General features: G+C 32.8%; 2 protein-coding genes across 2 annotated transcripts; one reads left to right on the top strand and one right to left on the bottom strand.

The window, feature by feature from the left end:
• Positions 1-23: 23 nt before the first annotated feature.
• On the bottom strand, positions 24-4780 carry LOC107018353 (prolyl endopeptidase-like). The gene is made up of 12 exons (XM_015218817.2): positions 4558-4780; positions 4258-4477; positions 3935-4135; positions 3747-3817; positions 3409-3571; positions 2695-3288; positions 1748-2128; positions 1166-1241; positions 1009-1072; positions 749-887; positions 541-654; positions 24-388 (listed from the first exon to the last, which is right to left on the bottom strand). The coding sequence occupies exons 1-12, from the start codon at positions 4668-4670 to the stop codon at positions 323-325; spliced, it is 2202 nt and encodes a 733-aa protein (XP_015074303.1). The 5' UTR covers positions 4671-4780; the 3' UTR covers positions 24-322.
• Positions 4781-9834: 5054 nt separating this feature from the next.
• Positions 9835-13712, top strand: LOC107015798 (rop guanine nucleotide exchange factor 1-like). The gene is made up of 5 exons (XM_015216210.2): positions 9835-10123; positions 10760-10876; positions 10963-11501; positions 11947-12300; positions 12962-13712. Exons 1-5 carry the CDS (start codon positions 9835-9837, stop codon positions 13307-13309), a joined length of 1647 nt encoding a protein of 548 aa, XP_015071696.1. The 3' UTR covers positions 13310-13712.
• The last annotated feature ends 1617 nt before the right edge of the window (positions 13713-15329 follow it).

Genomic DNA, 15329 nt, shown 5'->3' with positions numbered 1-15329 from the left:
GTCAATAAAAGAGGAAAGGGTAATACGCAAATATACCAATTTCTTTTACATAAATATTATGTACAGATCATTATTCTGGAATGCATCATCAGTGGTTATCCTATATGAAAAATTGTTCATCTTGTTAACATTTTTTTACATGCATCCTCGAGCCAAATAGACGACCTATGTTTGGAACTGAGGCGTAGTTATCTCCGATAACTCTTTTGCAAGCAGATACATTTTATTGGGTGATGAAGCACCAACTGTGAGGACATCAAAATCCGACCACCTTATTTGTGTTCCACTATTTTCCATATTATACCTTTGTACAAACATAATTTTACTCAACCCAAGCAGCACCCAACTCTTTAGCCATGAATGCATATCTGTCTGCAGCTTCATCAATCTGCAATGCAAGTTAATGAAGTTTCAATTACCTGACTTTCCCAATCGGCACCTCGGGTCATTATTTGAGCTCACCGGGGCATTGCTACCACGGCTACTATCAACCCGAGCCCTCAAGGTTGTAAAATAAATGGTTATTGGTGAGAAGCTTACAAGTTTTTGTGTTGGACGTCCACATCCATGACCAGCCTTACGTTCGATCCTACCAACGATAGGGTTGGTCTGGGGACTTCCCTCCTGGCTCGTGCACAGGACGTATTGCATGGTCTGCAGAGCATGTCGCGATGGATGGAGTTAAGTTCTATGTACTGACAATGTAAATTTAATATTTAGCATGATTTTGCTAACTATAATAACTTACAGCCAATAGTTTCAATGAGTGCAGTGGAACAACTCTATCATCATGATCTGCAGTCAATAGCATGATGGAAGGGTATTGAACAAATGCTAAATTGACAGATTTTTCCCATGGCCTACTCACATTATGCAGTGGTGAATACCTGAAGAGAATAATAGATGAGTAACTTGGATGTTGTTGCACGTGTCAGATCCTCCGAAAATGCAAAACTGACAACATTTTTGAAGAGTCCGAGCAATTTTAAGTGAGGATAGTGAATTTACCTGATTAGCCACTGAAATTCTTCCTCCTTATCAGAACAACCAAAATCAGATGTCCATGCATGGCCTAATGAGAAATGGAAAATAAATTGAAACTACACACAAGCAACAATCAAAATTGTAGCAAAATATAAAATTATATTAAAAAAAAAAAACTTACCTATAGTGAATTTGTGGAATCTAAGCATATCCATAACACCAACATGAGCAAGAGCACAGCCAAAGAGATCAGGTCTCTGCAATTTTGAAGTTAACACTGAATTATCAGTACTAGAATCAGGGGCGGAGCTACAGTTATCCAAGACATTCCTTCACCGGAAAATTACACTACTTATATAGGTCTTTTTTATAATGTATATCTACTATATATGTTGATCCCTTGGCTTCTTTGTACGATAACTCTGAGGTCGGGGTACCACTAATTTCACGATGTACCTGCTATCTCATACCAGTATACAGGTATCGGGTTTCTATGATCCCCTAGTATTTTAAGATTTGAATGCCCTCGGTAAAAATCTTGACTCCGCCACTAACTAGAATGCAACAAAAGCAAAAAATAGACACATTGAACCTAATTTTATTTTATTTTCACTTTTAGGTCACTTAAAAGACAACTACAGGTAAATTTTATTGCAAACATGAACGCGTAACCTGCAAAACATCCTATGTTACCTATTACAACAGATAAAACAAGACTATTAGCGTATATAAGTTAAATCCTTTAAACGAATATCTGAAATACCTGATTTACACAGGCTCCAACAAGAAGTCCACCATTGCTTCCACCTTCAATACACAACTTATGTGGCTGTGTATAACCAGCACTTACAAGATACTCAGCAGCAGAAATAAAGTCATCAAAGCAATTTTGTTTTTTGTTAAGAGCACCACCTTTATACCACTCTTCTCCATATTCTCCGCCACCACGAATATTTGCTATGCAAAACACAACACCTAAATGTTTCGCGAGCACAACACGAGCAGCAGAAAAATGTGGTGTAATACTAACATTGAATCCTCCGTATCCGTATAATAAACAAGGGTTGCATCCATCAAGAGAAATACCCTTTTTGGACACTATGAACATAGGTATCTTGACACCATCTTTACTTGGCACGAATACCTGCAAATGAAGCCCCGTTCACAAGAAGAATCGATCAAAAAACAATTTTTTTTCGTATACATAAATTGTTGAATCCAGTTGACACAGGAGAAGCTTCTATGCTATGGTGTCCAAAGGTGGTTTAAAAAACCGTTTTAGTTCTCAACATTCTTGCATTTCAGAATTCCCTTGTTAGAATTCTGGTTCCGCCACTGTATTACAGAGTTGTAATATCAGTTGAGTTTTACAACACGAAAAGAGGGATGCAAGAACATACAAGACAATCACTATTTTAGACATGTTTAAGATTACAAGAGGCATTTTGGTACATTTTACATAACGTTTAGTTTAAGACCACAAGATTCAACAATTTCATTTACTTTCTTTTAACTCTGAAACTCCGTGTCAAGTTTAAACCAGACAAATAAATTGGAACGGATGGAATAGATGATTTATTTTTACACAAATACGGTTTGAGCTAAAGTTACTATATTCTATCGGATACACGGGCAACACATTCAAGTATAAGGTAATTTCCCTACTCATAAACATCACATAAATAGTCTAAAGGGCGAAAATTCATTCACCTGATTAACTTGAAACTCTGTCCGATCAAATCCAGGCACGACGATTTCTCGAAATACTTTAAGGTCAGGAACTTCACCTTTGAGATTACACTCATATATCAATCCAGGGATCAAGAAGTTCATGAATCCAATAAAAACAGAATCATCTTTTCGACGAGCTGAAATCCCCGAAACTCTGCCAATATCAATAGGTAAATAATGCAGCAACTCCCCTGTTTCCAAATCTCTCAACTGCAGAACATTCTTCACATCTCTCAAATAACTCACAACAAGTTGATTTTCATTAACTGCAACAGCTGATTGTAACACATCCTTTTCGTCCTCTTCGATTATGTCATACCAAAAATCAGGATTTTCAACGTCTACTCTGATTAATTTGTACTTTGGAGCATCCTTGTTAGTTTGAAAAGTGAAAATTGTGCCATCATGTGCAACGTAATCATACGAGGCATCAAATGTATCAACAAGCTTGTTAAAGGGAAGCGCATCGCGCTTGCCTTTGTAACCTTCAATGCCATTTGGTAGTGTAGATAAATCACAATAGTATAATTTGTTGACAGTATCACAGTTCCTGAAAATGTATAGCAGAACATACTGCAAAATAAAAGGTATATTAAGAGAGTCAAATGGATGTTTTGGGCTGATTTTTTGGCCACGTTAAAATGGATTGAGTTAATAAATGCGTCTATCAGTCACTTAGGATGAATTAATTACCTTTCCATCTTCAGTAACTGAAACTATATGTCTATGCATTGGATTTTCTGGATCCTTCCAACACAATATATCATCAGATTGATCAGTTCCCAATCTATGATAATATACTTGCTGGTGTAAATTTGCATTTGTCTCTCTTCCAACGTCCAAATTTTCACCGTTTCTGAAAAAAATATCTCCACATTTTAGAATTAACCATATACCAAAATATAGTCGAAATTTTCTTACATTATCAGGCCATTTAAAAAGTACATAACTAACTTTTGTGCGTATATCTTATATGGAGTTCACGGAAATCCAGTAACTTTGGGCTAATCTTATATTTATATTACACTTACTTGGGAGCTGGATAACGGCTGTAGAAAAATCCTTTATTATCACGAGTCCAGCTAACATTTGAGAACTTAACCTAATTAAATAAAACAAAATTACAATTGGTATGGTATGGTAGTGTAACTTTTTTTTATATTGTCAGCATATATATAAAAATTAAACGAGATATTATATATTAATTCTAAGAACGTACCCATAAAATTGTATCAGGCTCATCGCGTTTATCTTCCACTCTCATAACTTTGATAGTTACCCAATCACTTCCACTTGAACTTATACCATATGCTAAATATTTAGCATCATCACTAATTGCATATATACTCAATGACACTGTTCCATCTTCACTAAGTGTATTTGGATCAAGCAATATCTCTGATTTTCCATCTAAACTATCCTAAAATATCAAATTCATATAAATAAAAATTTGAAACAAATACAAAACGACTTTGGCAATTATGAACGACCTTACAGTATAACAGAGAGTATGTATAAAATTAAACTATTAGTATTACGAACCTGAACGTAAAGAACTTTTTGAGGTTGAAGACCCGTGTTATGAAAGTAGAAGTACTTATCACCGGCCCTAAAAGGAACATCGTATTTGGGAAAATCGAACAATTTTGTGAGTTTTTTACTTAGCTTTTCTCTTGTCTCACAAGTCTTGAGTATTGACTCAGTCAAAATTACTTGTTTCTCGACAAATTCTTTTGTCTCCTCTGAGTCTGGATCCTCAAGCCTAAAAATGTCATTCTATTTTAATCAGATTAAGATTGAACGAATATTATATAAAATGAAACAGAAGAAGTACGTACGTACCATCTATAAGGATCAGAAACATCGACACCATGATAGTTATCAACGACAAATTCATCACGACGAGCATATGGGTATGTCCAGCTAGGCTCATCGATAGCCGGAAGCGAACCCATTTCTCTAAAAAAAAAAAGAAAAATCTCTCGTAGTAATAATAATTCAAAAAAAAGAAAGGTATTTAACGTGAATTAAAAGGGTAATTTTCGAAATCTTTGACGTGGGAACAACGTTGCTTATTTTACCAGTATATATAAGAAAAGTACAATTTTGAGAAAATTGAGATGACGTGAGTTAATGAACAAAATGAGAACATTTTTGGTAAGATTTCTAAATTTGAATGGTTAATTTGGCGGAAAAGTAATAAAAAAGTTGGATAAATGTTGTCATTTTGTGAATTATGTCGCCATATATTTTTTGGGACACTCATTTCAATTTTCATCAGATTCTTTGACGATACCGTAACATGATCGTCTCTTATTTCATGGGAAAAAGAATATAATAAAATAAAATAACGTACGGATACATTTTTGCACCGACTAATAGTTTGGTAGGTGTTTCGGTACTTTTTTTTTATTGTTATTTTCCTTCGATGTTTCGTATATATATTAAAGCAAGATTAAATTTGAATTTACATAAAAAAGGTCCCACGTTGAAGATGTCGTTATTTTTTCTCATATATGAGTCAAGTAGAATATTTTATTCATTTTCATTTAACTTGTTTCAATAGGCTCATATTCGACTTGACCCGCTCGTTTGTCACTCCTGCACATTATTTGTCTATATTACTAAAGATATTTGTTCCAAAAAAAAGTTTATGACATAAATTAAACGTAACTTTCCAATTTTGCCCTTTTAGTTATTGTAAAACTACACTTGAACTTATCATCTAGAAAATGCAAATGAAGGATAAAAATGGGAGAAATGTCCAACAACACTTAATTTGAATATTGAAAAAAAAAAATCAAAATTCACTTAATATAGATTACAGGGAGTACTTGTCAATTTTTTTTAATAAAATCAAGATACAATCAATTATTATTTTTTCCTATTTTACTCATATAATTAATTCTTTATTAAAGTATAAATAAATTTGTAAAGTTCTAAAAAAAGTTTGTTACAGATAAATTAATTAAACTACTTTTATTTACTATTCTTTAAGAAACATATAAAAGAGAAAGTGAACAACTAACGTGTCACGACAGGAGCTAATATAGAGAGTGAACCTATTTATGACTTTATACCATTATTAGTTGTGCAAATCATAAAATCGTGCATCAAATTATATATAGTATCCTTATAAATTGGCATGTACTTTTTCCGTTTGGATTGTTTGTCATGATTTTTATTTTTAGAGTTAAACTATAAAAACTTTGGCTAACATTTTAAGATGTATTTTTTAATCATATTAATATGCAAAAAATTATAATTTATAATACTTTTCATGTAATTTTAAAATATCTATTTTTTTTGTTTAAAATATTGAATTAATATGATTTAATTTATTTTTGAAGATGAAGTGCTAGTTATACATGTTTCTATAAATTGCAAACCAAATGTGTTGAATTTTATACCTAATTTTATCAAATATGATATTTACTTAGCAAAATTTAATATATGAATTTTTAGCTACTAATTCGAAACGACCTTAAAAACCTTAATACATGTATTTATCTTAGGCTCTACTTAAGAGATAATATAATATATGTTATTGTTATAATTAATGTGTATTTTATCCTTAATTTTTTATTGAGTCAACATTACTTGATTTGTGCAAGCATATCACAACATGAATAATTTAGTTTTTGTCATATCAATATTTAAATGTGCAATCACATAACAATATGATGCACGTTGCTCCTTATGTGAAACATGTTAGCTAGTTTTTGTTAGTTAGCATTTTTTATACTTATTAGCTTCTTAATTAATGAAAACGAAAAAAGAAAGGGAAAAAATTTATTCGATGTTTACACTAAATTAATTCAATTTTTATAATTATGTAATTTAATTAAGTAAAATACATGTTAATGCACTAAAATTAAGTAAATTAAATTATAATTGGTGTAAATATCCGATACAAATAAATTTTAGCCACCAGAAAAAAAGAGAAGAGATTGCCTCAAAAATGAATTTCATAGAATAATTTTTTTGAAACAGATGAGGTTTTTTTATTTATTAAGATTGATTTAGACATGATATGAAATTAGTATGATTAGTATGACAGTATTTTTCTTTTAGAAACAAATCAGAATTCTTAAATATCGTGAATATAGAAAAATTGTTTTTGAAATTGCTTTTGTATACTAAAAATAAATCAATTTCTTCATAATAGTATGTCAGTTAGTTTGCTGGATAGTTAAAATGTACATAATAAATGCATTCATATCATAAATTTGCATCCAAATTAAATTGGACATGTGCCAATCATACACGCTCAATAAATGTTCCTGCGTTATATTTTACTAGATTCTTATGATAAAATTACTTTTTTACTTATTTATTTTAACTAGATGGGTATTCGCCTGTGCTAGTACAGGTCCAACATTATAAAATTTGATATTATAAAAAAAAAATTTGTTTAGATATCAAAAAATACATAAAACTCTTTCTAAACTTGGCAGCAAAATTTACTTTAGTACTTAAATTATACGGACGTTTAAATACCCCTTTATCATTTTCGAAGTAATTTTTTTTCCACCTTGAGACTATAACATCATTTTCATCGTCACATCATAGCCACGTAAGCACCACATCATAACCATGTAGGGTACTACGTCATTAATTTTTAATTCTTTCTTACTTATCCACTATTTTTTATTAAATACTTTTTAAGATTAATTATATCAATTAATTTATTTATAAATGCATACACCACTCCCTCTATTTCTTCTCCCTTGTTCAACATATCGACTTTCAAGACTTACTTTTTTTCTTCTTCTTCACTATTTAACAATTTTTTTAAATATTTAGATTGAAAAGGTTCACTATAATATTTACATTATCTTCTTCAATTAATGAGGTAATTTACAATTAAGACTCATAAGTTTGTATAGATAATTAAAATGTCAAAACTATCCTGAATTTGAATTGAAATATCAAAAAGCAGACATGTTGATATTAGTTATTAAACTCGTGTTTCTATAATAGTAGAATATAAATCAAGAGAGCTTCTTTTTTCCCTCTCTTATACTATTTTTAATATTAAATAATTATATAAGTAGTATTATCTCTCGCAATCTTAATCGTTCATTACGTTAAAAATATTTTTTTCACTTTTACCCATAAATTATAGCATATCAAAAGAAAAAGAAACTCAACATTAATTACTTATTTCTCAAATTATTTTTCAAGATCTAAGACTTTATGTCAATTAATAAGAGTATTATGATAAAATATTTAGATTAATCATTATTTCTCAGGGCTAGTATTACTATATCAAAAATGATTTTTAGCGATTATTAATTAATGACAATAATTTAATTGCTCCAAAAATTAAATATATATTTTTAACGATATTTAACACTCTTTATAAATGTTTATAAAGCCTAGATCGACACTAAATCCAATGACAATTAATTAATGTTATCGGTAAAGACTTTATCACTCTTTGCTTATGTGTAAATTTGTTATCGCTAAAAATTATTTATGTTATAGTGTGTAAATTAAAGTGGACAAGTGAAATGAACACATAGTAGTAATCAAAAATAGAATTTCAAAATATACACATGTTCATAAAAATTTATTTAAGAATTATATCGACGTGATAGAGTGATAGAGTGAATAATTGAATACTCCTATATAGTTTAATGAAAGGGGTGTACTTTATAGATGCAAATTAAATTTATGTATAAAGAAGAAATAATAATTCATCAATATATGTTGTTGGTGTAGGTTGCACACATTGATGGCACTATAAATTAGCCTCCGCAACTATTTTGGTATATACATACCAATATGATTTACTGTCTAAGACTCCCACAAGGGAAGGGACAAGCACCAAACTAAATTAAATATAGCAACATATACTCTGGCAAACCCCTTGCCATTAAGTTCCAAACCTGCGGAGTTAGAATTTTTATTAAAAATATTCATTTCTCAAATTATATTGAGAAAGCTTAACGTGCATGTAGTATATACTAAATATTAAATTTGATTTCACATATACAATTTACTTTTTCAATGAACATTTCTCCTACTCTAGCTTGGCCACTAAATAGTGTCATTTCCTCGAATTAAACAAAAAGATGTCTAATACCATGTGAACCGTAGGGTCTCCTTGCTTTCCACAAAACCAAACGTTCCATTTTGAGAATGAAAAGGTGTGAAGCACATTGAAAAAAAGTGAGTATGAAATAACAATGATCACTTTCATTACAATAACTAATAATGGTTCGAAATATCTCTATTTTAATTTGAGATTTTGAAGACGAGTTTTAAAAACGAATAGAATTTTATTAAAGCATTAGAAATAACCCTTGCAATGTATAAATTTTGATTTAATCAGACTTAGAAATCATTTGATAGAGTGTATTAGGAATAGCCCTCGCAATGCACAAATTTTGATTTTACAACCTACAGTTTTTGAGTGCTATTATATTAACAATGTGTTAGGATGGGTATTATATTGTGTTAGTTTAAATAAAAAATTTATTTTAAGTTATTTATATATTAATTACACTTTTAAAAGTAAAAAACTGATGCAAAAATAAATTTAATCAATTTTTAAGTTAATCAATATCCTTTTGTTCTTTAAAGTTATTGATAGGTGACTTTATATAAATGAAGATATCGTAATCTATCAAACATCATACACAATACAATATCACGCTATACCTTATATACAATAATAATCTCATTATTCTGACTAAGAATGGATAATTTAAAATAATTGTAATTGTACAAAATTAAGATATAATTAGTCATTTATTCTTACTGCTATCTTTGATCATAAATATAAACATAGTACTAAAGTGATGCAAAAGCAAAATTATTAATAATAAACAAAAATATTTAATAAACGAATATAAAATAAAATATGACAAATAAAATAAATCGCGAAAATAACAATATCATCTAAAGAGAGTGTTAGTGGGCAGTGAAAAAATAAAATGTCAGCTGCTTTTATAACAAACGCTTTTGCTTTAATTCCACTTTCCTCAACAATTCTTCCCTCACAATCATAGCAAACTCCATAATTCTCCATTATATAATTCCGCTTTATCACACGAATCACATTTTCCCGTTGTAAATCACAATTCACTTCTAATCGCCGGTGCCGGAGAAATGGAGAGTGCACCGTCCACCGACGATGAGTTCGATTTGCAGAGTGAGCGTTTTGACGACAGTTACAGTCTCAGTGCTGACATCAGCGAATCGGAAACTTGTAGTAGCACGAGTACTTTCTCTTGCCGTCAACAGGACGCTTCCACTTCTCTATCCTCTTCTTCTACGCTGCATTTCAACTCCAATTCCGGTTTCGCTGAACTGCCTACTGTTATGTTGCCGGTCGTCGGAGGTAGACACGTCATCATGCCGGGCGAGAAACCGGATAAGCCTGAGATCGAGTTGTCTGGTGCGTAATTTGCTTCCTCTGTTATGTTCTGTGTCATTTTGTAACTTTTTTGCTGCAGTTTTATGTACCGTCTGGTTGAAGTAGGCAAGTATGCATACTAAGCAAGTTAACGCAACTTATAGTGATAGTTTTTAGCTTGTTAATGTATACATGTTGAAATGCGTCTTTGTTTGTTAACTAGAGCATGAAATTCAGCACTAATTACGGTTTGTTTGTCTTCCTTGTGTGATTTCAATGGCACGTTTTTCATAGTTACATAATTTTAGTCTGTTAGCTTGCTTAGAAAGTCTTTATATGTTAAACGCATTGAAGTAAATCATGGAGGAGAATTGAGAACTCCAGAGGAACTTTTATTTTACTTTTAGCATAGAGATTACAGAGTCTTCTCTCTGTTATTTTAAGAGAAGTTATCTTAGAATGAGTTCCACATCGTTTCCTTGTTAAAGTAGCTATCGACTTTAATGACATTTCTTATGATTTAACACATAGTCTTATGGATAGTTCTTTTAGATTTGAAAATGGACTATAAAGGATGCCAGTTTTGTCTACTTTAACTCTTTCCAGTAAGTTGTGTGTTTGTGTAGTATTACTTTACCTGATTCCATCAGCCACTGAATGATGTTTTTGTGATTACAGAAGTTGAATTGATGAAAGAGAGGTTTGCTAAACTACTGCTCGGAGAAGATATGTCTGGAGGAGGAAAAGGGGTCTGTACTGCTTTCGCCATCTCCAATGCCATCACCAATCTAGCTGGTATGTCACTTCACTTCGCATTTTAATGAGGTTCGACAAATTCCACTAGGATTAACATTGTGAGTATTCTCTCATTCCACTTGCAGCTACAGTCTTCGGGGAACTCTGGAAGTTGGAGTCATTAGCGCCACAAAAGAAATCGATGTGGTTTCGAGAGATGGATTGGCTTTTGTCTGTGAGTGATTCAATAGTAGAACTTGTACCTTCTGAGCAGGAGTTCCCTGGTGGTGGGACTTTTGAGGTTATGGTCACTCAACCACGGTCAGACCTCTATGTAAATCTTCCAGCACTCAAGAAGCTAGATGCAATGCTAATTGGCATGTTGGATGCCTTTTCTGGCTGTGAATTTCATTATGTCGACCGAGGGATACTTGTCGCTGATGGAGAAGATGTCGAAGCATATCCCTGTTCCCCATCCTCTCATAGACCTTCCAGTAGACTTGAAGAGAAGTGGTGGCTACCATTCCCAAAGGTCCCACCAAAAGGTTTGTCAGAAGAGACAAGGAAACGATTGCGGCAGTGTAGGGAATGCACAAATCAAATTTTCAAGGCAGCTCAGGCGATCAATGCCAGCACACTATCTGAAATGGAAGTACCAAAAGACTACCTGGAGGGATTGCCAAAGGTTAGTGTGCTCACAATTGAAATGATCCATCTTTTATAACCTTTTTCTCTTTCCTATCAATTAATAAGCTGTTGTTTTACCTGGACACATATGGACATTTTCATTCATCTGCAAGGAAGACTAGTGATTCGGTAGTTTCTAGGCACACCGAATGTTTATTCCAAGCTCATTATGTCAATCTCCTATTTCCTCCCATTTCTTGGTTATAAACAGAAATAGAGCATCTTGAGGTGGAACTTATAGATGTTTCATCTAACATTAGAAAGACAGGAGTCTTCCAATATCTTCATAATATCTGCTTTTTATTTGTTGTGTGCTCGCCCTTTTGATTTTTTGAAAAACCTTGCTATTGAATTTCCACCCAAATATATTGTTTCTTCCATAGTTCTCTAAAAACTTTAAGACATGCTTTTGTTTAATTCATCATTGGCCTGTAATTTCTCAGAGTGGGAAGGCATCCTTGGGGGAAATTCTCCACCGATATATTACTGCTGATCACTTCTCTCCAGAGTGCCTCTTTGATTACTTGGATCTCTCATCAGAGTATACGACTTTGGAGATTGCAAACAGAATTGAAGCTGCTATGCATGTATGGAAGCAAAAATGTGAAAAGAAGAACTTGAACCGGTCAAAATCGGGAAAATCATCATGGGGTGGAACGGTAAAAGGACTTGTTGGTCTTGTGGAAAGATATCAACTCTTGTCACAGCGATCTGAGAACCTACTGAGGAACTTAAAGCTAAATTTCCCCGGCCTTCCACAAACTGCATTGGACATGACCAAGATTCAGTATAACAAGGTATACTCATGAGCCTCTTCTTTACTGCTTTGCTTTTATGACCACTGCCCTCATGTCCAGATTTTCAAGTCGCTTTTTGCTTATTAACGGTTAAAAGTTAACTTAAGGAGCTGATCACCATACTTTGTTGAACAGCCTAGTTAAGTTGCTTATTCCATGAAATCAGAAGATGATCACTGCAGACACCAAAAGTTCTGACGCTATTATTTTAGTTGGCGAACATGGGTCCTGATGCGGCTTATAAACATCTCTATGTATAACCTGAAATAAAAGATCACAAAACATTAACCTTTAAAGGTTGCTGCCACAATTTTCTGAAATTTTTTAAAAGGGTCGATGCTACAATTATCTCATTTGATATTTGCATGAAGCCTCAAAAGCTTATCTCATGTTTGCAATATGATCAACGTTACCATTTTAATCTAAAGAAAGCTTATATATATGCAACAATTGCTTCCTAAATTAGTTAATATGGTCATCTTTTGTTTGATATAGAAGGTCACTAGAAGGACAGTCATAAAACTGTTTACCATTATTAACGTAGGTTAACTTGCTGCATGAATACACTTTATTTTATTGTGTCTAGTTCATGTGTTACAAAAAGTTCCCAATTACATCAGGATTAAAGAAACTGATGTAACTTTCATGTTCATGTATGCAGGATGTAGGACATTCAATCCTTGAGAGCTACTCTAGAGTGTTGGAGAGTTTGGCCTTTAACTTGATGGCAAGGATTGAAGATCTACTATATGTAGATGATGCCACAAGGCGGCGTGCAGCTGAAGAGTCGGCAGCAATGCTCGACCAGCGAGGATTCTTTAACGCGCAGTCCCTACAGAATCAGGTTCCTTGTGCTTCCAATTTTGCCCGAAATAACTCTCTCCCCTCCTCAAAAGCTTTCAGTTCCTTGGATATAGTAGCTGAAAGCCCAGAGAGAACAGCTCATTCAATTGGGCATACTGTTCTTAGCAGCCCTCGAGCTGAGAAACACAAAGCACTCAGTTTTTGAGGAATCCAAAGGGTGGTAGTGCATAGTAGGTATAGAATACAATGACTATTGACCTCATCAGTTCTCGAAATTTAGGGGTCATTAGAGTTTAGAGATGGCTATTCCAACATCAGTCTAGTACTCTAATTCTTTGAGTAGTTAGCTGGAACTCAAAGTTTTAGATAATGCAAAATCCAAGCATCCTAGACACGTTACTGTGATAATTTCTTGAAGGTATATTCTGAATTCAAACTATTATATGTATATTTTTAGAAAGCTTGTATGATATCCATATAAACTTGGGACCTTCTAATCCAATAAGTGCAACTATCTGGGTAATTTCTTTTACCTTATGTAAAAACATACAGAATTGAATTTAATTGAAAGCATAACCATTAAGGTTGGTCTTTCAGCTTTTCTCTTGTACTGGTTTCATGATATGGCATTGGGTCCTCACCACTCTAGCAGGGGCTTAAAATTTTGTATATTTAGAGATAAGTGTTTAAATTATGTTTGCAAATATAATGGTCTTCTCCTAGTCAATTTATGCTTTAAGGGGTCGTTTGGTTCTGAAACAAATTATGCAGGGATTAGTAACGTAGAAGTCTAATATTTAAATTCCAACTTGCCTATAATGAGATGCTCTCTAGTGTCTAGAGGTTGAAGTGATCTCTATGAACTCCACAAGCAAAGGTACTTTTATTCATAATGTTGTGCTAAAAACCAGCAAGGGTAGCCAAGTTGGTTGAACAAGGCATCTCCCCAATGGGGATTCTCAAATTTGTGATTCCCATGGTTTCTTGGTCGAGTTCATCGCACGGGGTCTGCGTGGTTTGTGGGAGCGGACTTTACCTGTGCGCACTCAAAGGATAGTGATTGCAGGTTTCTTGACATAAAAAGAAAAGTTGTGCTAAAAGGTCTATTAGTTTCAAAAACTTCCTAATAGTCAAATGGTGTCAAACAAATTGGAACTTCAAGAGATCAGTTCTAAAATCCAAACTTCTTGAGCATAATTGACATTTCAAGTTTTAACAACCCATTTTTTCTGAATGGAAAAAAATTGGGCTGGTGAGATTTCAATTATGAATTGTTCAACTGAACTGTCGAACATATAATTAGATGTTTAAATGAAAACATACTCAGTGTAGTCTCATGAAAGTGTGGTATGAGAAGGATATAATATACACAAATTGTATCTCTACCACAGATGAGGTTGTTTTAGATAGACCCTTGGCCTACATTAGCTATTTAAATTGTCAATAAGTGAAAACAACAGAGTGATAATTATCCCTACCCAAATGGGCTTTGAGAGATGGGAGATTTTAAGCATCATTATTTGTCTGAGTGAAATTCTTTTCATTGGGAGTAAAAAGATACTCAACACAAACATCATTTGACTAAGTGGGATATCATAACTCTTAAGTCATGAGTTCTACTATTGAAATGATTTTAGAGTTTTAGAACCAATAATATTCAATTCAATATCATTCTAATTGTTATACAAGTGAAATACCCAAAGCTCCACTAGCTTATTGCTCTCTATTTTTCCTAGATGAAAACATGAAAACTTGGGGAGGGTAATTAGAAAGAAATTCATCGCACCAACATAATTGGTACGACATAATTGTTAATATTCCACTAGTGTGATTGGAAGGGTAAAGTATATGCAGATATTGTTCTACCTTGTGGAGGTAGATCCGAAGTACCCTTGGCTCTTGCTTTATCTAAATTGGAATGGAACAATATTAGAGAACTATTCTCCCATATACAAGGAGTGAATAAGTTACATTTAGCAAAGAATACAAGGAAATTTGCAAAAATCTGCACGGGAAGCAAAAAACACATTTTTTTGCCTACGAACCGCTAAAAATGTGGTGAAATAGATCAATTTCTTCCGATCATAATCAGATGTTTAGAGTTCCAATCCTAAAAATCAAAAAGTCCATGGGCATTTATGGTTATATGTTCTGTATCAGTATGCTCATTAATTATACCCAAGAGATTTGCTAGAAATTAATTGATGCATCAAATATGCCGTGGG

Source organism: Solanum pennellii, chromosome 4 (genome assembly GCF_001406875.1).
Source record: "Solanum pennellii chromosome 4, SPENNV200".
NCBI classification, from domain to species: Eukaryota; Viridiplantae; Streptophyta; class Magnoliopsida; order Solanales; family Solanaceae; genus Solanum; species Solanum pennellii.
This window is presented reverse-complemented; position numbering and strand designations above follow the sequence as displayed.